This window comes from Amia ocellicauda, chromosome 17 (genome assembly GCF_036373705.1).
Source record: "Amia ocellicauda isolate fAmiCal2 chromosome 17, fAmiCal2.hap1, whole genome shotgun sequence".
NCBI lineage: Eukaryota > Metazoa > Chordata > Actinopteri > Amiiformes > Amiidae > Amia > Amia ocellicauda.
In genome coordinates, this window is record NC_089866.1 from 20,941,246 (window position 1) to 20,965,548 (window position 24,303).

At 43.8% G+C, this 24,303-nt stretch overlaps 1 protein-coding gene across 1 annotated transcript in view; it reads left to right on the plus strand.

The window, feature by feature from the left end:
- dnah10 (dynein axonemal heavy chain 10) overlaps positions 1–24,303 on the plus strand; it is a 50,101-nt gene that overhangs the window by 20,074 nt on the left and 5,724 nt on the right. Inside the window, exons 33-73 of the mRNA XM_066689950.1 lie at positions 238–390; positions 616–804; positions 974–1,120; positions 1,399–1,590; positions 1,998–2,116; positions 2,394–2,552; positions 2,793–2,928; positions 3,130–3,252; positions 3,456–3,587; positions 3,818–4,034; positions 4,225–4,344; positions 6,281–6,426; positions 6,608–6,760; positions 7,037–7,297; positions 7,416–7,588; positions 7,684–7,777; positions 8,001–8,168; positions 8,418–8,606; positions 8,988–9,159; positions 9,351–9,554; positions 9,644–9,724; positions 10,007–10,204; positions 10,307–10,468; positions 10,676–10,850; positions 12,087–12,268; positions 12,613–12,749; positions 13,047–13,264; positions 13,436–13,657; positions 14,345–14,492; positions 14,682–14,961; positions 15,087–15,316; positions 15,680–15,953; positions 16,316–16,420; positions 19,896–20,050; positions 20,327–20,481; positions 21,212–21,395; positions 22,235–22,435; positions 23,007–23,216; positions 23,372–23,467; positions 23,541–23,712; positions 24,120–24,251. Coding sequence (XP_066546047.1) covers positions 238–390; positions 616–804; positions 974–1,120; positions 1,399–1,590; positions 1,998–2,116; positions 2,394–2,552; positions 2,793–2,928; positions 3,130–3,252; positions 3,456–3,587; positions 3,818–4,034; positions 4,225–4,344; positions 6,281–6,426; positions 6,608–6,760; positions 7,037–7,297; positions 7,416–7,588; positions 7,684–7,777; positions 8,001–8,168; positions 8,418–8,606; positions 8,988–9,159; positions 9,351–9,554; positions 9,644–9,724; positions 10,007–10,204; positions 10,307–10,468; positions 10,676–10,850; positions 12,087–12,268; positions 12,613–12,749; positions 13,047–13,264; positions 13,436–13,657; positions 14,345–14,492; positions 14,682–14,961; positions 15,087–15,316; positions 15,680–15,953; positions 16,316–16,420; positions 19,896–20,050; positions 20,327–20,481; positions 21,212–21,395; positions 22,235–22,435; positions 23,007–23,216; positions 23,372–23,467; positions 23,541–23,712; positions 24,120–24,251 — 6,964 coding nt within the window. The remainder of the gene's footprint in view (positions 1–237; positions 391–615; positions 805–973; positions 1,121–1,398; positions 1,591–1,997; positions 2,117–2,393; positions 2,553–2,792; positions 2,929–3,129; positions 3,253–3,455; positions 3,588–3,817; positions 4,035–4,224; positions 4,345–6,280; positions 6,427–6,607; positions 6,761–7,036; positions 7,298–7,415; positions 7,589–7,683; positions 7,778–8,000; positions 8,169–8,417; positions 8,607–8,987; positions 9,160–9,350; positions 9,555–9,643; positions 9,725–10,006; positions 10,205–10,306; positions 10,469–10,675; positions 10,851–12,086; positions 12,269–12,612; positions 12,750–13,046; positions 13,265–13,435; positions 13,658–14,344; positions 14,493–14,681; positions 14,962–15,086; positions 15,317–15,679; positions 15,954–16,315; positions 16,421–19,895; positions 20,051–20,326; positions 20,482–21,211; positions 21,396–22,234; positions 22,436–23,006; positions 23,217–23,371; positions 23,468–23,540; positions 23,713–24,119; positions 24,252–24,303) is intronic.

Genomic DNA, 24,303 nt, shown 5'->3' on the forward strand with positions numbered 1-24,303 from the left:
TAGTATACAACACCTAATGAGTCTGAATTCCAACAAAGCTGTTAATCCCAAAATAAAACAATAACAAGCGTGTTCTGCTCTCTGATTTTTTTTTTCAGGATTGGCGTTTTTATGTCAGAGATGAAAGTGAAAGAGGTCCCACTCTCATTTCAGTAATTAGAGGTTCAGGGGCACAGCAGCAGAGAGCCCCTGCAATGAATGTGTATTAATGCATTCTCTTCCTCCTTTGCCTTCCAGGCTGTGGGTAAAATATTCTCTGGGCTGGCGCAATGTGGAGCGTGGGGGTGCTTTGATGAGTTCAACAGAATTGACGCCTCTGTGCTGTCAGTCATTTCTTCTCAAATCCAAACAATCCGAAACGCACTCATCCTTCACCTAAAGAGGTTCCATGTAAGCAAACGAGTCTCCTTGGTCTGCAAAACAAAATGTGCTCTGATCCAATATCCTTGTGTCTAATGAGGCTATAGATAACAGTAAAATGAACTTCAAACTAAACTGAAGGGTAACAAAAAGTCCATGCTACTTCCAGTAGTCAATCCTTTAACAGTGCAGATAATTATAACTCGCAGTTGTTGCTTGCTGTATGTTGTGTGATGTGCGGTGTGTTGTGTGCAGTTCGAAGGGCAGGAGATCTCTATGGATGACCGGATGGGGATCTTCATCACCATGAACCCTGGCTATGCGGGCCGGACGGAGCTGCCCGAGTCTGTCAAGGCGCTCTTTCGCCCTGTGGTGGTCATAGTGCCTGACTTACAGCAGATCTGCGAGATCATGCTCTTTTCTGAAGGCTTCCTGATGGCCAAGGTAAGGAATACCCTGCCGGGCAAAACATCGTCGGACAGAGGTAAAGACACAGATTATGTGGAGAAACTAATGTGTTCAGTGGAGGGATAAAGCAATGATCATTTTGCTGAAGAAGAAGAAATGTGATGGTCATGATCTCTCCTTCTTCTTCATCCATCCATTAACCTAGATTCTGGCCAAGAAGATGACGGTGCTGTATAAGCTTGCAAAGGAGCAGCTCTCTAAGCAGCATCACTATGACTTTGGCCTCCGTGCTCTGAAGTCTGTGCTGGTGATGGCAGGGGAGCTGAAGAGAGGCTCTCCAGATCTGAGTGAGGTAATGCCAACACCAGCTTGTTACTATCGTCATATTATTAAAAAAATGACAGCAATGACAAAAACACTGTCTTGCTTTAGATGATAACAGGGATTCTAGACTAGACTGTTGTTATAAAACTTTAGTCTATTAGGCATATATCTCAATTAGATCCATATCCTCTTCAGTTACACTTCTGTTTTTTTATACTCTAGGCTAAGAATATACTAATTCTGCTTCATGTGCAGTTTGCTAGTAAATCGTTCCTGAACTGTGGTCCTTCCCACTATGCTTTGCAGGACGTGGTGTTAATGAGAGCTCTGAGAGACATGAACCTGCCCAAGTTTGTGTTTGAGGACGTTCCTCTGTTCCTGGGCCTGATCTCGGACCTGTTCCCTGGACTGGACTGCCCCCGAGTGCGCTATCCCAGCTTCAACGATGCAGTGGAGCAGACCTTTCAGGACAACAAGTATATCCTGCTGCCCAACCAGGTAAGGGCTGTGGTTCCTGCCCCTCCTTCCCATGCAGACTTAGTGCTGATATTTCTGCTATTGCTATTATCTAGTCACACATCTTATAATGTTAGTACCCCGGTTAATTTTAGTGCTCGGAAAACACAACACAGTACTACAAGGATGGGAGACCCTTTGACGTCTCTAGGTGAGCTGCTGTGTTAGGCAAAGATGGAGAGACAAGGCAGGCGGAGAGAGAAGAGAACACAGCAAAGTCTACATGAATGAGAAAGATCCTTTTTAAATAGTTGGGTTCATAGAATGACATAGACATAGAATGTTACTTTATATATATATATATATATATATATATATATATATATATATATAATTTTTTTTTTTTTTTCCTTTATAATTAAAATTGGCCTTGTTGATGCTTATTCCAGGTTGACAAAGTGGTCCAGATGTACGAGACCATGATGACCCGCCACACCACCATGGTGGTTGGGCCAACTGGCGGGGGCAAGTCGGTGGTCATCAACACGCTGTGCCAGGCTCAGACCAGGTACATGATCCAGCACTTTCTCTGTTCTTGCAAACCGTTTTTTCTGCATCACTGGAGGAAGATTATAAATAATTTTTAAGACAAGTGCCTTGGATGGTAAAACAAAGGCCTTTAAGAGATGACAACCTTTTTAAAATTTACATTCAAAAGAAGAAAAAAAATGTTGAAGGGTGGTTTATTTTTTAATACAACTGGGGAGTTTATTTTAGATGTTTCTCACTTTTCTGATCCCGAGGTACCACTTCATATACTGTAATGCAGTGCTGCTCTCTTGCAGGCTGGGGTTGGTGACTAAGCTATATGCACTGAACCCCAAAGCAATGAGTGTGATTGAGCTGTACGGCATTCTGGACCCCACTACCCGGGACTGGACAGATGGGATCCTGTCCAACATATTCCGGGACATCAATAGACCAACAGATAAAAAAGAGAGAAGGTAATGATCATAACCCTTCCTGAACTCTCAGCCTTGAAGTGTGATACCGACAAAGTGTCACAAGCCCATTACAAAACTTTATTTGCAATTAAAGTAGGTTATATATACAATAAAATAATAAAATGTATGCATATTGTATTGGGAATTTCATAATAGAAACAGATTTTTTTATTATCATGTGGATTGCCTAAATGCTGCTGTTTCTGTCCATGCTGAAACTCACCATTGGTTCTCCGGCAGGTATATCTTGTTTGATGGAGACGTTGATGCTCTTTGGGTTGAGAATATGAATTCTGTGATGGATGACAACAAGCTGCTGACTCTGGCCAATGGGGAACGTATCCGACTACAAGCCCACTGTGCTCTGCTCTTCGAGGTAACACGTGCTACTCAGTTCAGGCCTGTTCAATGGCTCACGTGTTATCAGATGCTGTGAGTTTTTCTTTTGCAGCAGCAACAGAACATGCCCATGTAAAGGTTATTTTTGGTCACCTGACATGGGCAGTGTTCTGTGTGACTGCCTGTTGAATCTGTTGGTCTACAGCTTTTATTGTGCTTTTCGTCTGGCTGGTTCCAGGTTGGAGATCTGCAGTACGCCTCGCCTGCCACTGTGTCCCGTTGTGGGATGGTGTTCGTCGATCCCAAAAACCTGCGCTTCAAACCCTACTGGCAGAAGTGGGTGAACAACAGACAGGCCAAGGTGGGAGAGAATGTCAGACTGGTTTTAATTTAGCAGTTAGAGAAATGCCTTTGTAATATATGCCACATAGTTACCTGATCTCTGTCACTGTCTTTTCGTGGTTACTTTAAGGTTTATTATCATGTTAAGTTACCGGACTCAGTGATACAGTTTCCCAACATGTCGCCAACTCCTCACCCTCAATCTTTTGCGTTCTCTGGCAGGAACAAGTGGTACTCAACACACTGTTTGAAAAGTATGTTCCTGACACCATTGCACTAATCGTGGAAGGAATCGTAGATGGCAGACAGGGTGCGAAACTAAAGACGATTGTTCCCCAAACAGACTTAAACATGGTAGGTTGTAGTTTGCTAAAGTCATTATCATAGTTACTATCATCAACATTGAATTAAATAAAATGTGGTTGCCAAAACCACTAGTGCGTACCTTGCTGGTTTTTACAAACGTTAAATGTCACAAGGGGTCTGATCATGATTCTTTCAGTGGCAGCTATTCACTGGGTAATGGTGTTGAAGTGGTCATGTTCTTGTTGGCAATGGTGAGAGAGTGTGGTGTTCGGTGACAGGTGTTCCAGCTCACGATGATGCTCGATGCACTGCTGGAGGGGGAGGCAGAGGAGCCGGATGTGCTGGAGTGCTATTTTCTGGAGGCCCTTTACTGCTCCCTGGGAGGCACTCTATTGGACACAGAGAAAAACAAGTTTGATGAGTACATTAAAAGGCTGGCCTCCATGTCCATGGTCCACGATGGGAAAACTCTAGCCGGACCAGGAGAACTGCCAGGTAAAATAAATAAATTAGCGTGTTATCAAAGATAGAAGGCACGAAATCTGTTATTTTCTAGTCGAAAGGAGCAGTTTGGTAAATTAGAACTGGTACGTGCTTTGCAATAGATATGTAACCGATGATAAAAAGGAAAAATATATATTTGATACACGTCATTAAAGTTTGTGACTTCTCTGTCGATTTGTAGGCAATCTGCCAACACTCTATGATTTTCACTTTGATGGCGAGCAGAAGAAGTGGGTGCCTTGGAGTACCTTGGTCCCTAAATACATTCACAGTTCAGAGGTCAAGTTCATTGATATTCTTGGTGAGTATCGGTACAGTGTGTGACAGTCTTTGAGGGTCTGGCTCTCACAGGCTACCTCATTCAGCCAGAGATTCCCCTTGAGCTTAGTGTTTACAGTGGGGGAAAAAAGTATTTGATCCCCTGCTGATTTTGTACATTTGCCCACTGACAAAGAAATAATCAGTCTATAATATTAATGGTAGGTGTATTTTAACAGTGAGAGCCAGAATAACAACAAAAAAATCCAGAAAAATGCATTTCAAAAAAGTTATAAATTGATTTGCATGTTAATGAGGGAAATAAGTATTTGACCCCTTCGACTTAGTACTTGGTGGCAAAACCCTTGTTGGCAATCACAGAGGTCAGACGTTTCTTGTAGTTGGCCACCAGGTTTGCACACATCTCAGGAGGGATTTTGTCCCACTCCTCTTTGCAGATCCTCTCCAAGTCATTAAGGTTTCGAGGCTGGCGTTTGGCAACTCGAACCTTCAGCTCCCTTCACAGATTTTCTATGGGATTAAGGTCTGGAGACTGGCTAGGCCACTCCAGGACCTTAATGTGCTTCTTCTTGAGCCACTCCTTTGTTGCCTTGGCTGTGTGTTTTGGGTCATTGTCATGCTGGAATACCCATCCACGACCCATTTTCAATGCCCTGGCTGATTGAAGGAGGTTCTCACCCAAGATTTGACGATACATGGCCCCGTCCATCGTCCCTTTGATGCGGAGCAGTTGTCCTGTCTCCTTAGCAGAAAAACACCACCAAAGCATAATGTTTCCACCTCCATGTTTGATGGTGGGGATGGTGTTCTTGGGGTCATTCCTCCTCCTCCAAACACAGCGAGTTGAGATGATGTCAAAGAGCTCGATTTTGGTCTCATCTGACCACAACACTTTCACCCAGTTCTCCTCTGAATCATTCAGATGTTGGCAAACTTCAGACGGGCCTGTACATGTGCTTTCTTGAGCAGGGGGACCTTGCGGGCGCTGCTGGATTTCAGTCCTTCATGGCGTAGTGTGTTACCAATTGTTTTCTTGGTGACTATGGTCCCAGCTGCCTTGAGATCATTAACAAGATCCTCCTATGTAGTTCTGGGCTGATTCCTCAACCGTTCTCATGATCATTGAAACTCCACGAGGTGAGATCTTGCATGGAGCCCCAGACCGAGGGAGACTGACAGTTATTTTGTGTTTCTTCCATTTGCGAATAATCGCACCAACTGTTTTCACCTTCTCACCAAGCTGCTTGGCGATGGTCTTGTAGCCCATTCCAGCCTTGTGTAGGTCTACAATCTTGTCCCTGACATCCTTGGCCAGCTCTTTGGTCTTGGCCATGGTGGAGAGTTTGGAATCTGATTGATTGATTGCTTCTGTGGACAGGTGTCTTTTATACAGGTAACGAGCTGAGATTAGGAGCACTCCCTTTAAGAGAGTGCTCCTAATCTCAGCTCGTTACCTGTATAAAAGACACCTGGGAGCCAGAAATCTTGCTGATTGATAGGGGATCAAATACTTATTTCCCTCATTAACATGCAAATCAATTTATAACTTTTTTTAAATGTGTTTTTCTGGATTTTTTTGTTGTTATTCTGTCTCTCACTGTTAAAATACACCTACCATTAAAATTATAGACTGATAATTTCTTTGTCAGTGGGCAAACGTACAAAATCAGCAGGGGTTTCAAATACTTTTTCCCCTCACTGTAAATCCAGATAAAAGACATATTTTACATATTTATGTAAGTGATTGCATTTTTTATCCAATTTTGGGCTTGCTTTCTTTTTTTCCTTCAATGATTTTAGTAATATAAAGTTTTTACTTTTAAATCCATTATTATAAATCCCGTATCCTGTAATACTATTATTATCAATAATTTGTGTATTCTCGAGCTATTTGTTTGCAGTTTTCTTCTCCTTCTTCTTCTCCTTTATTACTGTCCTTCCTGTCTTTCTGTTCACAGTACCCACAGTGGACACGACTCGTACCAGCTGGCTGCTGGAGCAGATGGTGAAGATCAAGCGCCCAGTGGTGCTGGTCGGAGAGTCCGGTACCTCCAAAACAGCCACCACTCAGAACTTCCTGAAAAACCTTGACACAGACGCAACTGTAGGTCCATTTCATATTGGAAAAAGCTTAAGAGGGTATGAGAGGGAAAAAAAAAAAAAAAAGGCAATGTTTAGATATATCCAGGGGCAATGACGTCTTAGAAGGAAGTCAGCTTCAGCCGTGTGCAGTGAGGGACTGACACATTTGACCTGCAGTAACACTTTTTCCTAACCCGTTTCAGATGATGCTGACCATCAACTTCTCCTCCCGGACCACTTCCATGGATCTGCAAAGAAGCCTGGAGGCCAGTGTGGAGAAAAGAACAAAGGAAACGTACGGACCCCCTATGGGGAAAAGGCTGCTGGTGTTCATGGATGATCTCAACATGCCACGGGTAAGGTCCTGGTCCAGTTGTGCCTCCCTTCTACTGCCAGTGCTCTCTTACAATAGCTTATCAGACTACGATAGCGATTCAGATCCAAACATGTTGTAAACTCGCTTAATTTGTTTGCGTCCTCTGACAAGATTGACAGGAATGATGCTGGAACCCATGATAGGTATCCTCCTCAGACAAGCCCTCCATCCTCAGACAGTTTGAATAATATGTTTTTGAGACAATCTGGAGCCAGTCTCTGTATTTCTGTTGTCACACTGTGAAGTGTTCCTGCAGGTGGACGAGTATGGGACTCAGCAGCCCATCGCCTTGCTCAAGCTGCTGCTTGACAGAGGGGGCATGTACGACCGGGGCAAAGAGCTCAACTGCAAGACACTCAAAGATCTTGGCTTTATTGCTGCGATGGGCAAAGCCGGTGGTGGACGCAATGAAGTGGACCTTAGGTTTACCTCCCTCTTCAGTGTGTTCAACGTGCCCTTCCCTGAAGAAGAGTCCCTTCACCTGATCTACTCCTCCATTCTTAAGGGGCACACTAAGGTATAGCCATGCTTCTGTATGTGTAAGTGGTAACAGTGCTGTCTTCAGGGTTTCCACGTTCACAAAGTGGATGCCTGTAAATGGGTAATGGCACAAAATGTATTTCTTCCTTTTGCAGACGTTTGAGGAGTGTATACAGGGCATATGTGACAAGCTTAGTTTCTGCACATTGGAGCTTTACAAAAATATAATTAAGGATCTGCCGCCCACACCCTCCAAATTCCACTACATTTTCAACCTGAGAGACTTGTCCCGGATTTACAACGGATTGACATTAACCCATCCAGAGAGGTGAGCCAGACTGCTTTCCATTGATGGGAAATAAAGCTTCAATCTTAACCAGCAGGGACTAATCATTACACTTTTATACATTGTTTTTATTATAGATTCCTCAGTGTCACCCAGTTTGTAAGAGTTTGGAGGAATGAGTGTTTGCGAGTTCTGCATGACAGGCTTATCAATGAAACTGACAAAGCACTGGTAAGTTCGCTGTAGGGTTCCTAGTAATAGTTTCACTTGGCATTTCATACTAGTAAGTGGGATTCGTGCTGGGCTGCTACCTTCTTCTGTGGAACTTGTTACAAACCAATCATTCAGTTCAGTGGCAGCAATGCAATCACCACATTTACTGATGAGCTGCTCCATGTTTGTTCTCTTGTGAATAATGTGTTTCGAAGCCAATTGACCATGTATACCCTTTAAGGTCCAAGGTCACATCAAGGCTTTGATAGAAGAACACTTCAAGGACGACCTGGAGTCTGCAATGCGGGACCCTGTTTTGTTTGGAGACTACCGGACAGCACTGAATGATGCAGAGCCCCGTGTGTACGAAGACATTCAGGACTACGATGCCGCTAAAGCTTTATTCCAGGTACCCACCACATGTTCCAACTTCATGGAACAAACCTATTTACTTGCATTCATGACTAATTCTGTTGTTGCAGGGATGTGCACAATTTTAAGGTGTTTTCTATTAAAATGCAAGGCGTCATCTCAAATAGTTTTTTCTAATTTTGAACGTCACAGTTATCAGTCTGTCTCAAGGCTGGGACCCTCGGAATGGCCTGTTAGAGATGTAGAAAACTTGCACCTTTCCTCCTTGTGTCTTGCTCTGCCATAGGAAATCTTGGAGGAGTACAACGAGAACAAGAGTCGCATGAACCTGGTGCTCTTCGACGATGCCCTGGAGCATCTAACACGCATCCATCGCATCATTAGGATTAACCGTGGCCATGCGCTGCTAGTGGGCGTGGGGGGGTCGGGGAAGCAGTCTCTGACCAAGCTGGCGGCCTATGCAGCCGGGTGTGAGGTGATTAAATTTTCCTTAAACACACACTGTTTCACAACCCCCACCCATTGCAGACATTTCCACTTATTTATTGAAGGGATTGAAGGAAATGGTAAACACCTTGACAAGGGTAAAGTTCTACAGCGGCATAAAAAAGAAGATGCCTTTGAAGAAATAAAGAAAGCTCTGGTAGATTAATTCATTTTTATACTGGTGCACACATGAAGGCCAATCACTCAGACCACTATTAATCCTACTTTTAGTTTTTATGTCACATTGTACAGTGAATATGGTAAATAATGCCTAGTTTCTAAGACATAAAGCAGACAGGTGTTTGAGATGAGGGGTTTGCTCATGTCTATTCATGGCAGCAGGTTGAGTGGTTTTACATGGTTTCGGCAGGTGTACGAGATCGTACTGAGCCGGGGCTATTCGGAGAGCAACCTGCGTGAGGATCTGAAGACCCTTTACCTGAAACTGGGGATCGAGAACAAGAAGATGGTGTTTCTCTTTACTGACGCCCACGTGGCAGAAGAAGGCTTCCTGGAACTTATTAATAACATGTTGACTTCAGGTAAGCCTAAAACTTAACGTACACTGTTAAGAGCTGGTCGAATGGTTTACATTGCACTCACTTTTAAAACCAAGCTTAATTCTAGGGATTCTTTTTAAATATAACTCTCCAGTCTACAGTAGAATTTCAGGTGATAAGATGTTTGTTTGTTTTTTAGTCTGTTTTTATGAGGAATCTTTTTCTTCTCGTAGGTATGGTGCCAGCCCTCTTCCCAGACGACGAGAAGGAGTCCGTGCTTGGGCAGGTGAGGGACGAGGCTATGAAACTGGGTGTGGGGCCGGCCAAGGAGAGCATCTGGCAGTACTTCGTCAATAAGAGCGCGAACAACCTGCACATTGTCCTGGGGATGTCCCCTGTGGGCGACACTTTGAGGACGCGATGCAGGAACTTCCCAGGTAGGCCCTCACCCTGCCTCCCTGTTTGAGTAAAATACCGCACCTTTATCTGTATTGCTGATGTAGTTTATTTGTTGTTGCTTTCCTAGGCCTCGTGAATAACACTGGGATCGACTGGTTCCTGTCGTGGCCCCAGCAGGCGTTGTACGCGGTGGCTCAGTCTTTCCTTGGTATGTCACATGACCTAGAGTGCTCTGTCTATCCTGAGATCATGACACCAATCTTAATGACAAAAAGGCAATTGTTGGAAAACTTAAGAATTAGAGTCATAATTTATATGTAACAGCTGTATTGAATTTTAAATTGTGTTAATAGTATAAAAAAGTATAAAAACATTGTTTCTGTTTTTCACTGACTTCTTATTGATCTAGATCATAGTAAACATTATCCTGTATAGAACCGAGTATGATACAACACAGTGGTCAGTATATGAATGTGTTTTCTTACAACAGGTGAGAATCCAATGATCCCACCCGAGCACACAGAATCAGTGATTGGCCATGTGTGCATGGTACATGGCTCTGTGGGGGACTTCAGCAAGATATTCCTGCAGAAACTGAGGCGCAGCAACTACGTGACTCCCAAGAACTATCTGGATTTCATCAGTACCTATTCCAAACTCCTGGACGACAAGAATCAGTACATACTCGGTAAATGCAGGAGGAAGATGCTCTTTTGTAGTCTTTGATTTTTGATGGATTGGTTTGTTTTCCCATCGGGGATATGATTGTTTTCTCTCTTGTGTCTTGCAGCCCAATGCAAACGCTTGGAGGGGGGGTTGGATAAGCTGAAGGAAGCTAGTGTACAGCTAGCAGAGCTCAACACCAAGCTGGCTGAACAGAAAGTGGTGCTGGCAGAGAAATCGGCTGCCTGCGAGACGCTGCTGCAGGAGATCTCCACCAACACGACTGTTGGTGTGTGTGTGTGTGTCTTTGTGTGTGTATGTATATATGTGTGGTCCTCACAGTGTGCCCAGCGATCACAGCCTAGAAAAACTTCTCCTTTCTCACAGTTTCTCAAGTATATTTTTTTACGCTTATCATTAACATACTGGCCGAGGCTGCAGGCACTGCTGCCTATTGTGGAAATTCTGACAGTCAGAAATGCTCTTTGACCTGCAGCTGAGGAAAAGAAGACGCTGGCGGAGGAGAAGGCGGTGGAGATCGAGGAGCAGAACAAGGTGATTGCTGTGGAGAAGAAGGATGCGGAGAGCTCACTGGCAGAGGCCCTGCCTGCACTGGAGGCTGCCAGGCTGGCCCTGCAGGACCTGGAGAAGCATGACGTCACCGAGATCAGGTACTGCAGCCTCTGGCACAGTGTGGCCTGGAGCTGTACTCTCGGACAACACGGTGCAACCTAATCCCGTTCATTATGTAGAGAGATTTTGCCCGTATGTGCGCATATTGCTGCACTGCAGTGCAGTGCTGGAGCTGGAGCTGGAGCTGGAGTTGAATGTGTCGCAGCCCATATTTCAAGCGGTGTTGATCTATGAATGATTTAAGTTAAGATGGGGTGTAAACATTTGACAGCCACTCCACTGATTTCTATACAGTTACAGTCATAAGTTTGGTCAAGTGGATTCATTACAGCTTTCCCTGGGCAGCATCAGTATTGTATAACTAATGACAGGTAGCATTGATAAATAAGTGTATTTTAATGAACAACATTAAATAAACTATATAAATCACAGAATAACATTGCAGTTGAATACTCTGAATACAAATACAATTGTATATGTAAAATGTACCTTCAAGATAGGCTTCTATTTATTTCTCATATGGGATGTTCACAGCGCAAAATTGAGAAGACTACTGTTAGTTAAAACGTTTTACTTCCTGTTTTTCCATTTTTTCTGCTGTGATTATGTCATTGATATGGTGAAATTTGGTATTCCAGATTATATTTTGCTAAATTGCAATTATCTAATTTTAAACTAATCAATATATGTATTTTGTTTAATCTAATTAATGAATGATAAATTTATATGTATTATTTTTCATCTCTGCTTTCATTTTCAACATTTAATTGTATTTATTTCAAGACCCTAAATAGAACAATCAATAGAGTCTGTACCTGCATAAGCTTTGGACTTGAAGACCGGTAGAAAGGGCCTTCATTTTACAAGCAGAAGGATAGATGAGGCTGAAAACCACTAAAAGACAGACTAGTTTTCATTAATTTCACACTAAACCCTAACCCAAATTCAGTGCTAAATCTTTTATTTGAAGACCCATTCACATGGATTACATTCTTTTTTTGTTTATATGCATCTGGTAAAGGAGAATGTAAGTATGAACGTGCTTTTTTTTTTGTGGTTTTCTTGAATTTTCTTGAAACTTTCAAATGGTCAGAAAGAAATGGGTGTCTTTGAGTTGCAGTGCTTTGTTCAGTTCATGTTATCTATCCTGTATGTAGCCATCCTTGCTCTCAACAACATGAACCTTTCTTATGATGTGAATAATGGAAAAAGACTAGTCAGACAGTTTATCAGGGTTTTCTTGTCTTGTTTTTCTTCGGTTTGATCTTGCCCAGATCGTTTGCCAAGCCGCCGAAGCAGGTGCAGGTGGTGTGCGAGTGCATCCTGGTCATGAGAGGCTACAAAGAGATCAGCTGGAAGTCTGCCAAAGGCATGATGTCAGAGGCCAACTTCCTGCGCTCGCTCATGGAGATGGACTGTGACGGCATTGGGACGAGCCAGGTCAAGACCGTGAGAGGTAACCTCCGATGAGCAGAGGCTGTGTAATTTAGCAGGTTTTCTAATTATGCTGACACTGCTTACCCCCCACCCCAAAAATCTATTCTACAAAATAATTACATGAATGATGCACCTAATTGACATATGAATAGTTTATTAAAGAAATGTCCACGTATACTGTTCTATTATACTATGAAGTTGATATGAAGGGAATTAAAGATCTGCTTTTGGAATACCTGAGATGACTTTAGTTGTCCTGTGTTGGTTTAACTGGATGATACACTTAATTATGCTTTCTCTGCTCCTGTAGGATGTTCTCCTAAGAGACACTGAAAAGCTTCCATTGTTCAATCTCTGTTTCAGGCTATTTGAAGAACTTAAACACAACGTTTGATGAAATGCAAGCCATCAGCAGGGCGGGCTCTGGGATGCTGAAGTTTGTGGAAGCTGTGATGGGATACTGCGATGTGTCCAGAGAGATTAAACCCAAGAGAGAAAAGGTAGAAATGCTTGGCCCGGCATCTGTATTAATCACGCAATATAAATAATACAGCACAGCCAAAGTCATAAACAGAATAAGAAATATATCTGTCCTGCATCTGATCCAAAATATGCCCCAGATTTGAAGCATCAACCACATTGAAAGACAAAGCAGGAACAAGGACATGGGCACCAAACTATCAGTAGACTACACACAATTGATCAGTAATTAAAAGGAGTCTATACCTCACACCTGTTTATCTCAGTCCAGTCAGTGCAGTCAGGTTTCTGTGTTGATTCTGTCACTGCAACCATAGGTGGCCAAGCTGGAGAGGAACTTCTTCCAGAGCAAGAGGGAGCTGGAGCGCATCCAGAATGAGCTGGGGACCATTCAGAAAGAGCTGAAGGCCCTGGGGGACAAGTATGAGGAGGCCATGCGGGAGAAGCAGGAGCTGCAGGAGGAGGCCGAGATCATGGAGAGGAGGCTGATCGCCGCAGACAAGCTCATCTCGGGGCTCGGCTCAGAGAACATCCGGTAAGGGTTGGGTTTGGTTTATTTGCGGTATATAAACAATTGCAAGAGTTGTGCATGTGAGAGAAAAGTAGTCCTATTAATGTAAAATAAAATAAAACATGGAAACAACACTGAACAGTGGACATAAACAATGGAGAGAGTGCAGTGATGGTGGGTGTGGTGTGCTGCCAGGTGGACCAACGACCTGGAAGAGCTGAAGCAGCGGCGGGTGCGGCTGCTGGGGGACTGCCTGGTTTGTGCCGCCTTCCTCAGCTATGAGGGCGCCTTCAGCTGGGACTTCCGCAAGCAGATGGTGTACGACGAGTGGCAACACGATGTGCTGCAGCGCGGCATTCCTCTCAGCCAGCCTTTCCGCATCGAGGGACTGCTGACAGACGAGGTGGAGATCAGCAGGTGCGTGCCTCCGTGGATGCACTTTGGGCCGTGGGTTGCCCTCCACTGATCTAGAAGTACATTTTATGCATTCGAAGTAGCTTCCAGGCTTTGAATATTAATGATGTAAATATGACTCTACTTTTTTCATTAAACAAAAAAGAATATCTTGCAGGTAATAATCCTTAGACTACTGCATTTTTTAAAGGAACTGTGTTCCTTTAAATCTGCAGGATTCAAGGCAGACCCATTCCGTCTCTGAGCTGAAGGGTTTCCACACTAGATGGCAGAGTTTACCAACATTGAAAATGTAATTCGTGAGGCTCGACTATTTAAAAAGCACATCCCAGCATCTCCTCCCCCTGGGACGATGCTACAGTACATTTCCATTCTGCATCCTCTGTGATGGAAAAGACTGAAACAAACCTTAAAACTTTGCCAAGGCTAAAGTGTTTGTCTCCCCCTCCATTGGTCCATCTGAGTAGCCTAGTGTAGTATAAAACTGTGCTAAGACTTTACACAGACATTACAGATGCATTACAGCTGCAACAGTTAAATTCATATATACATTTAACATCATGTTGTCATTATAAAGTGGTCGTACAGATGCCTGTTTATTGCAGTTTTGACCGTGTACAGTATTGTCAGTGTGCTGCAGCAGCCAGGCCGGAGAGAGTGCAGTGTTGGTGTGTGGTGCTGTGTTTTCAGGTGGGGCTCAGAGGGCCTGCCCCCAGATGAGCTGTCAGTCCAGAACGGCATCTTGACCACCCGCGCCAGCCGCTTCCCCATGTGCATCGACCCCCAGCAGCAAGCCCTGAACTGGATCAAGAAGAAGGAAGAGCATAACAACCTCAAGGTCCTACAATACATTTAATAAATCAGTGATCTAAACAGCTGTAATACATACGTCAGCCATTTTCATGGATTCTCATGTTAAATATAAAGCTGGTGCTGGTAATCCATATAATTTGATCATAGATTTGGTCCATTTCTAAATCCTTTTTCCTACATATTATATAATTTTGATTGTCTTTTATTTTATTAGGTCTCATCTTTCAACGATCCAGATTTTCTCAAGCAGCTGGAAATGGCCATCAAATACGGCTTCCCCTTCCTCTTCCAAGACGTGGATGAGTACATTGACCCTGTGATAGACAATGTCCTGGAGAAGAACATCAAAGGAGCTCAGGGGCGCCAGGTCATCGTGCTGGGGGATAAGGAAGTAGACTACGACCCGAACTTCAAACTGTACCTCAACACCAAGCTGGCCAACCCTAAGTATTCCCCCTCTGTGTTTGGGAAGGCAATGGTCATCAACTACACAGGCATGGTGGAGATAAATCAAACTTTACCTTACTCTACATGGATTCTAAGCTGCCAGTTTCGGGCGGCACTGCTCTGTCTCCAGCATGTTGTGACTGTCCCTGTCCCTGTCCTGTTCTGTGTGCAGTGACTCTGAAGGGACTGGAAGACCAGCTGCTCAGCGTGCTGGTGGGCTTCGAGAGGAAGGAGCTGGAGGAGCAGCGAGAGAGGCTGATCCAGGAGACCAGCGACAACAAGAAGCTGCTGAAGGACCTGGAAGACTCGCTACTGCGGGAGCTGGCCACCTCCACCGGAAACATGCTGGATAATGTGGAGCTGGTGCAAACCCTGGAGGAGACCAAGTCCAAGGCCACTGAGGTGAGCCCTGTTCTGGTTGGGCAGAGACCACCGGCTGGCTGACTCCCACTCTGAGAGTCCCCCTAGATCAGACCTGACCACAAAAACAAACACGGAAACAATCTTAATTATGCATTTATTTGTTTTTGATTGCATTTTGTTTTTGAACAAAGCAGTGCCTTGTTATGGCCTGAGAAATATGGTTCAAATTAGCTATGCACTTTAGGACAGCTCTTTTTCTTTACAATCATTCTCTCTGTGGAAAAGTCTCCTTGAACAGGCCAGGTATCACTGTTCTGCAGGAGTCTGACTGTTCTGCAGATTGAAACCTGCTCTTTCCAAGATGTTTCTGTTCATTTTTGTATCTGTTCCCCTCTTCGCAAGGTGTCAGAGAAGTTAAAACTGGCAGAGAAGACGGCGGTGGACATTGACAAGCTGCGCGATGGCTACAGGCCCGCAGCCAAGCGAGGCGCCATCCTGTTCTTCGTGCTGGCGGAGATGGCTCTGGTCAACACCATGTACCAGTACTCGCTGGCCTCCTTCCTGGACGTCTTTGATTTCTCCCTGCGCAAGTCGCTGCCCGACTCCATCCTGCCCAAGAGGCTGAAGAACATCATGAACACCCTCACTCACAACGTCTACAACTACGGCTGCACGGGTCAGTGCCTGTCCTTCCTGGTGCTCAGGTCTTAATTAACTACTTCACCCATCAGAAGGCAGTCTGCTGTTACAAGTGTTGTTTTAATGGTGACTTCCCATTAGGGTCCCCAGTTATACATGTATTGCAAGCCTGGACATGTCATTGTAAACTAAATCTCTATAGCAGTTTGTTCCCAGCTGTTATTAGTTGTTTGTAGAAGTAGTGGAACTAACTTATGATTGTTTCTTCTTTTCACTTATTATCATACTTATTATAATTATCATTAGTTGTCTTGTTCAACCCATGGCTGTGAACAGGCTCCTGCTTTTGTAGTCTTCAGAACCAGGCTGAATGTGTGTCCCATGTTGTGTCGTCCACAGGCTTGTTTGAGAAACACAAGCTGCTCTTCTCCTTTAACCTGACCATCAAGATCGAGCAGGCGGAGGGGAGGGCGCCGCAGGAGGAGCTGGACTTCTTCCTGAAGGGTAGGACACCGGAGCCACACTGGCCTGACACCACTTTTCAGTTGCTGGTGTTAAGGATTTGGATGCTAGGGATGATTCAGAAACAACAAAAACAACAAAATCAGCCACTTATCTACAGAATGCTCTTTTTATCTAGATTAAAGGACAAAACTGATATCATCATTGCTGAAATAGTGAGCAGCTTTATGGCGACTTAAAGTGCACTAGGGTTGACTCTTTTCAGGGAAATGTCTTTATCATCCAAATAATTTGTCTAAGCCTTCATCTGCATGAATTAACTCCGGGAACTAAAGCATTCTGGTGCATATACCATTAGAAGTGAAATTGGCTTGTGAGTCATGGAATGCATTACTGAGGCTGAGGTGGTCTTCTCAGACATTATAAGTAGTCCTCTTGGGACGTTTGAACCCGTCTGTGCCAAACAGTGAAGGTGTGTAATGTTTCTGAATGGTCTGGAAAAACGCCCTCATATAACCTGCCTATGGTGAACTTTTCAAAGCAGTTGCAAGTTTTTTAATGCCTTATTCCTGTTCTTGTAATAGAAATCACAGTTTTTTTCATCTTTTTCATCTCATTTTCCCCTTGGGGGCCTTATAAAAAGACAGTCTTAAAATAGACACAGCTACCAAAAGCTATGCAGCACTTGTCCAGGCTGATCAATAGCACAGCCTTGTCTTTACATCACTTCCACATTAAAAAGCCTCCATCAGTTATCACCGCGTGGGACAGATTGTTTTACAGCGTAGCTTTAATGCTAATTCAGAAAGTGCTTACTGTGTGCTGCTCAAGGCCTTCTCTTGTGGCAGGTTTTTGGCTTCTAAAATTGTTATTTTAAAAGTAAGAAACTTAAACTCAACCTGAGAGCAGCAGCAGCAGCAGCAACAACAAAATCATAATGTACATGCTAATTGGGTAAAATAAGGCCAGCATTTTCCCACAGGGACACATTGAGTTAGCTTTCTTAACATTTAAAGTAGTTAAATCTCCACAACTAACTTTTGTCAATCAGAATAATACACAATACACAATCTAAACCAATCCAATAATGCACAAAACACCAGAAGCAAGTGTTTCCTTATACAATTTTATACTTAACTTAAAAATAATGAAAAGGCTCTGATTTAGTAAATTATTAGTTAAATTAAGGGTTCAATTAAGTAAATGAGAGCTTGGTTGGAACGAAAACCAGCAGGGTCAGTGGTACTCCAGGACAGGTTTGAGAACGACTGATGTAAGTTATAATGTGGGCAGAGTTTGAAACACTGAAGAAAGCACAAAGCATCTTTTAAATGTCAGTGCCATTTATTAATGGATTCCGGTGTTCCCTTTTTTTGCATGTTTCAATATGTAAAAGATGTCATTATATCCTAATACCTAATATTTTCTTTAGACCCTTTTTAGTCACTAGCTGCAAAGGCATACTATATATAGCATGCCCTTATTTGTGCCTGCCTTAAATAAAAAAATAAAGACGGCATGTGCTATGATTGGTGTGTGTTTGAAAATGTGATGCCATCCATTATTCATTGTGAGTGCTAACACTGGTGCACACTGCGGAGATAGAGACAGAATGTCTGTAAACATCAATAACTTCACAGGCTGGCCTATAAAGTTTAATTCCTATTCAATTATTAATAACTGTCTCTTACCACAATGTTAGATGTTAACTCAAGCTCTTTTAAAAAGTCCAAATGAAAGATGTTTTTTAACCTGTGTTCCACCCTCTGCCAGTTAGTACACTCCAGAAACATTTCTTTCCTCCTGTGTGTGCGGAGGCTGCTCATACTTTGAGGATTGACTCCACAGCTACTGTAGCAGAGATCCCAGCCTGCCACAGAGATCCACCCACGCCATTAGCAGCTCCTGCTGACTGCTGTTCCTGCTGGTGCAGTGTCTGTGTTCTGCATTGCTCAGCAGACACTGTTTGTGTTGATATACAGCGATCTGATTTCTTCGACGGGTCTATCGTTGCAATCAAAATAGTTATGACAAGTCAGCACCTAGCCTGCACAGCAATTTACTCTTAGTCATGGCGTATAAATACTAGAGATTTTATTCATCTAGACCAGTGTTTCTCAAACTTTACTGCCCTGCTGACCACTCAGCCAATGCAGACATTTCCCTGGACTAGTCAGCCCCCCACCCCTGGTGACAAAACACAAAATGTTTCACTTTACTAGAGCATAAAGACTTTTTTTTTTAAATGCAGATATAAGGTGGGGGTGGGGGCGGGACATTTACATCTTATCCCACCTTTACATATAACCCTAAAACTGCTACACTTACCTCATCCTCTCCCACTGTACAGTGAACTGGCTGTGTCTAACAGTGCAGAAACGTAAACAATTAAATATTATTAATGAAAATAACTGAACAGAAAATGTTACACTTATTTAATCAAAGTAGTTTATATTGATTGGATTGAGATCTGGGGAATTTGGAGGCCAAGTCAACACCTTGAACTCGTGATTCATCAGACCAGGCCACCTTCTTCCATTGCTTCGTGGTCCAGTTCTGATGCTCACGTGCCCATTGTAGGGGCTTTCGGCAGTGGACAGGGGTCAGCATGGGCACCCTGACTGGTCTGCGGCTACGCAGCCAGATACAAATCAAAGTGCGATGAACTGTGTGTTCTGATACCTTTCTGTCAGAACCAGCATTAACTTTTTCAGCAATTTGAGCTACAGTAGCTCGTCTGTTGGATCGGACCACACGGGCCAGCCTTCGCTCCCCACGTGCATCAGTGAGCCTTGGCCGCCCATGACCCTGTCACTGGGTTCACCACTTTTCCTTCCTTGGACCACTTTTGATAGGTACTAACCACTGCAGACTGGGAACAGCCCACAAGAGCTGCAGTTTTGGAGATGCTCTGACCCAGTCGTCTAGCCATCACAATTTTGCCCGTGTCAAAGTCGCTCAGATCCTTACGCTTGCCCATTTTTCCTGCTTCTAAGACATCAACTTTGAGGACAAATGTTCACTTGCTGCATAATATATCCCCCCCACTGACTGGTGCCATGAAAACGAGATTATCAGTGTTACTCACTTCACCTGTCAGTGGTCATAATGATATGGCTGATCGGTGTATATATTTGAGTGTACAGCATTATACATTTTCAGTTGCAAAGCCTATATCTGTACACTCTGCAATGTGTTAATTAGTCATAATTTGAATTGAAAATAGGCCTACATGCAATATTAAAATGTGACAGAGTTTGATAGACAGTAGGACCTCTTTGTAGCAGAAATTAACCTCTCCCTTTAGTTTGAACATAAAAATAAATATCTATTTAAAAAAAAGAAAAGGTATATGAAAAATATAAGGATTGTACATCATCTAGTGAAAGAGGGGTTCCTGACTCCATCTCAGTTTGGGAAAAGTGTGTTGGTAAGGGAAGGTAGTGTTTAGACCTCTCTCTCTCGCTCTCTCTCACTGTGTGTGTGTGTGTGTGTGTGTGTGTTTGTTTGTTTTCAGGGAACCTCTCGCTGGAGAAGAGCAAGCGTAAGAAGCCCTGTGATTGGCTGGCTGAGCAGGGCTGGGAGGATGTGGTGCGGCTGGCGGAGCTGTTCCCCGCAGTGTTCGACTCGCTGCCCAGTGACCTGGAGAAACATGAGGAGCACTGGAAGACCGTGAGTGCTGGCAAAGCCACGCTGCTCCCCATCCACCCTGGAGCTCTGAGAGGCCCTTGAAGAGCCACATGAACTGAGCAGGAATAAAGACTGGGGTGGGGCCAGTCTGCACACAATCTTGGCTACCTACTCTGAGTTCCTTTTCGTAAACACAATCTTGGTGGTTTTGGGAGTAATATGTAATCATGTCCCATTGGTCGCTCGCCTGTATTATGTGTGTCGCTGTGCTCAAGTGGCCTGTCAGGAGCCGCCTCTGATTGCATCTTTGTTTCCTAGTGGTACGATTTAGATGCGCCAGAACAATCTGCTTTCCCCCTCAAATACAACGAGACCTTGACAGCCTTCCAGAAACTACTGCTGCTGCGCTGCTTCCGTGTGGACCGGGTATACCGCGCTGTCACCGATTATGTAACAGTGACGATGGGAGAAAAGTGAGTGCACACTAGATGCAGGGCAGAAACCCAACAAGCGGCCTCGTTAACCTAAACATATATAATTTCTGAAGAATATCTACCTCTACCTTATCTTTTTAGTTAATCCAGCCAGTGTGGAGAGGAACCAGACAGCAGGAGTGATTCCTGTAGAATCTGCTCTTGACATTTTTAATAGAAGCCAGACCAAAACAAGATAAAAGAGGACACCCCAGCAAAGCAAATTAATTATTGATGGAAGGGTGACTGCAAAAAAAAAAAAATAGAGCAGAAGCTGATGCTATTAGGTGTTGATCTATAATTTAAATCCCTCAGTTTCTAAAGTAATTTCTGACCCTGTTGATGATTAGCAGCAGATGGCATCTTGTTTTATTACAGGACAGCCTTGCATTATTTATTTATTAAATTATTATTTTTTCTTAAGTGAAAAATGCCCTTCAATTAGTAATTGATAGTCTTACAGCCATTGCGACGTGCGACTCCAGCAGGGGTCCGTTCATTACTTCAGCTCAGCCTAAATGCCAGCCTGTCCTATCTTGTGTGCATCCTTTACTGAACTGAATAGTAATAGCCTTCTGTATTTAATAGGAGTCGCTTTTTTTCTTTCTTTCTTTCCTATAACAAACGATTAAATGTTGGTCATCGAGTGATTTATTTTTGGTATTCTCTGCATGTCAGGAGTGGAACATAACCACTGTCCCTCTGTGTCTGTGGCTCCTGCTCCCTCCAGGTATGTGCAGCCCCCTGTGATCAGTTTCGAGGCTATCTTCGAGCAGAGCACGCCCAGCTCCCCCATCGTGTTCATCCTCAGCCCCGGATCAGACCCAGCCAGCGACCTGATGAAGCTGGCCGAGAGGTCGGGCTTTGGGGCCAACCGGCTGAAGTTCCTGGCCATGGGGCAAGGGCAGGAGAAGGTACAGGGCACAGGCCACGGTCACGGTCTTTGGTACTGCTCCAAGCCTGCACAGTGGTCAAATGGATCTATTGAAATTTGAGGGGCCAGGAAGGCAGGGGGGTTTATATTGATAAGCACACATTAGGGGGTAACCGTGAATAAGTACCCACACATGATGTACAATATGCTGTATGAGAAGAAAGAGGTAATCATTGTAAAGATGAACTGCACTATGCTCCAAGCTCCCCGTCCGGCTGATTAATACAAGGCCAGTCCTGCTGTGGCTCGTGATTGGGTCAGAAACCTTAATTTAGAATGGCAGGCCCAGCAGAAAACAGCTGCAATTCAGGCAATATACTCCCTGCTTCAGAGCTGAGATGTAACAGTTTGATCGATCCGCTAAGATCCAAGGTTGATATTCCATTGAGCCAGCCTGCTTTGTATTGGGTTCCCCACATCATGATGAAAAAGCAAATTTTTGTTAATGCGCTGCTGCCTTATGCACAAAATTTGGAAAAAAATCTAAAATATAACAGATTAGATATCGCTGCCCTGCACAATCTTTAAACAGACTTCAAACCGTGCCACTGAGCTCCCCTGTGGCCTGTCCCCAAACACGTTTAAAAATTTTAAATAAAATCCTCTTCCCAACTCTCCCATTCTCACTGAGTGAGAGCTATTACTGCATCTGTTTCATTATGATTTCACAAATGCATAGGGCACTCCACTTTTTTTTTAAATGTCTAAAAATATCCACACAGATATCATTTTAAACAATGGTAGCTTACAGCTCATTATAAAACAAAAACAAACAAATTTTTTTTTAGTACTGTACTTATTTCCCAATGTGTCCACCAGGTGGCACTGCAGCTGTTGGAGACAGCTGTTTCCCGGGGCCAGTGGCTCATGCTGCAGAACTGTCACTTGCTGGTAAAGTGGCTGAAGGACCTGGAGAAAGCTCTGGAGAGAATCACCAAGCCACACCCAGACTTCCGCCTCTGGCTCACTACTGACCCCACTAAGGACTTCCCCATCGGCATCCTGCAGAAGTCACTGAAGGTGAGTATTTGAGATCGGAAAAGATGAGACTGATCGAGAAAACTCTGGTCTTGTATTTTACCTTCTTTCTAAAATAGGCAACATTTATCATAACTAATTTATGCAAGTGGTAGTTAAGTCTAGTAAGATAAAAACAAGAAATAGAAAATATACTTTTCAATGGAAGGTGTCCATCATAATGTTAAAACTCAGAGGTTGTTTGCTTATCTCAGATGTCCCCTTGTGTTCTTCCATCTTCTACTGATGTCTCTTACAGTACATTGGTTATTAAAGAGCAAGCATTAATGCAAAGTGAGTTTAAATTACTTAATTGTGTCTTCATATTTAAATCATGCAATCAACGATGCATGTTATTTGTATAATTAATTTCTTAGCAGACATCCTCACCCTTACACTTTTCCACAAGAGACATACAGGATACAGGCTTTCTTTTTACTGTTTTACTTTCCCCTGTTGTTTAGATTAATTGATTTGTTTTACACAAGCATTTCAAAACTTCCCAGCAATTTGTAACCAGAGCTCTAGTGCCAGACCTGTCTTCCCCTTCCTCGTCTCTCTCTCTCTCCCCCAGGTGGTAACGGAGCCCCCTAATGGGCTGAAGCTGAACATGAGGGCCACCTACTTCAAGATCTCCCATGAGGCCCTGTCCGACTGTCCCCACCCGGCCTTCAAGAGCCTGGTGTACGTGCTGGCCTTCTTTCACGCCGTGGTACAAGAGAGGAGAAAGTATGGCAAGATTGGCTGGAACGTGCCGTACGATTTCAACGAGTCAGACTTCGAGGTAACGGCCCCCTCTTGGTTAATCAGCACCTTGAATCAGTGAGTGAAGCGTTTTGTAGTTTTGATTTGTTCTGAGCTCTGTTGGGAAGGCCAGTTTTGGAAATGCAGTTTGTCTGTCACTTGCTAAAGGTCCTCTCAAAACATGTTATTTTTCAGGTGTGCATGGAGATCCTAAACACTTACCTGACCAAAGCCCACAATCAAGGAGATGAGAAGATCCCATGGGGCAGCCTGAAGTACCTGATTGGAGAGGTGAGTGATTCCTGTGTGCTCTGTGTCTGATGGCACTCGGACGCCCCCGGCTCACACTGTCCTTTCTGTCCAGGTGATGTACGGAGGGCGTGCCATCGACAGCTTTGACCGCAGGATCCTCACGGTCTACATGGATGAGTATTTGGGAGACTTTCTATTTGACACCTTCCAGCCCTTTCATTTCTTTAAAAACCAAGAGGTTGACTACAAGATTCCGGAGGAAGGACCCAAAGATGATTACGTTGGTGAGTTTTGCTTTGGGTGTTAGCCTAATGTTATTTTGCCTGGAAGGGAGGCAACCATTAGGCCATAAGCCGTGGACCCTCAGTGATTTATTTTCCTTTATAAAAGTCTGTCATCCTATAGGAGTTTTTGTTCTCTCCACAGTGCCTAATTGCTTACTTTTATTTGTATTATTGCTATGAGCTTCTGCGTTGTTTGTGAAGCACTCCATGGCAACTTCTTCTATACTAAATAAAAATTGATTGATAAAATAAATGTATTGTGGAATGTGGAAATCTCCACACGAATTTAAGCAAAAAATTGTATCTTTCTTTTCTCTTAGCCAGATTTTTTTTTTGTATCAATATCCAATATGTGTCACCAAAAAAATACTTAAAATGATGTGTGTGTGTGCGTGTGTGTGTACCAGCGGAGATAGAGTCCCTCCCCCTCGCCAACACTCCGGAAGTGTTTGGCCTTCACCCCAACGCAGAGATTGGCTACTACACGCAGGCCGCCAGGGACATGTGGACACACTTGATAGACCTACAGCCCCAGACAGGTAGGGCAGAGTGCAGAACGTTGCTTTCCCTTTCTCTCATGCAACCTATAGA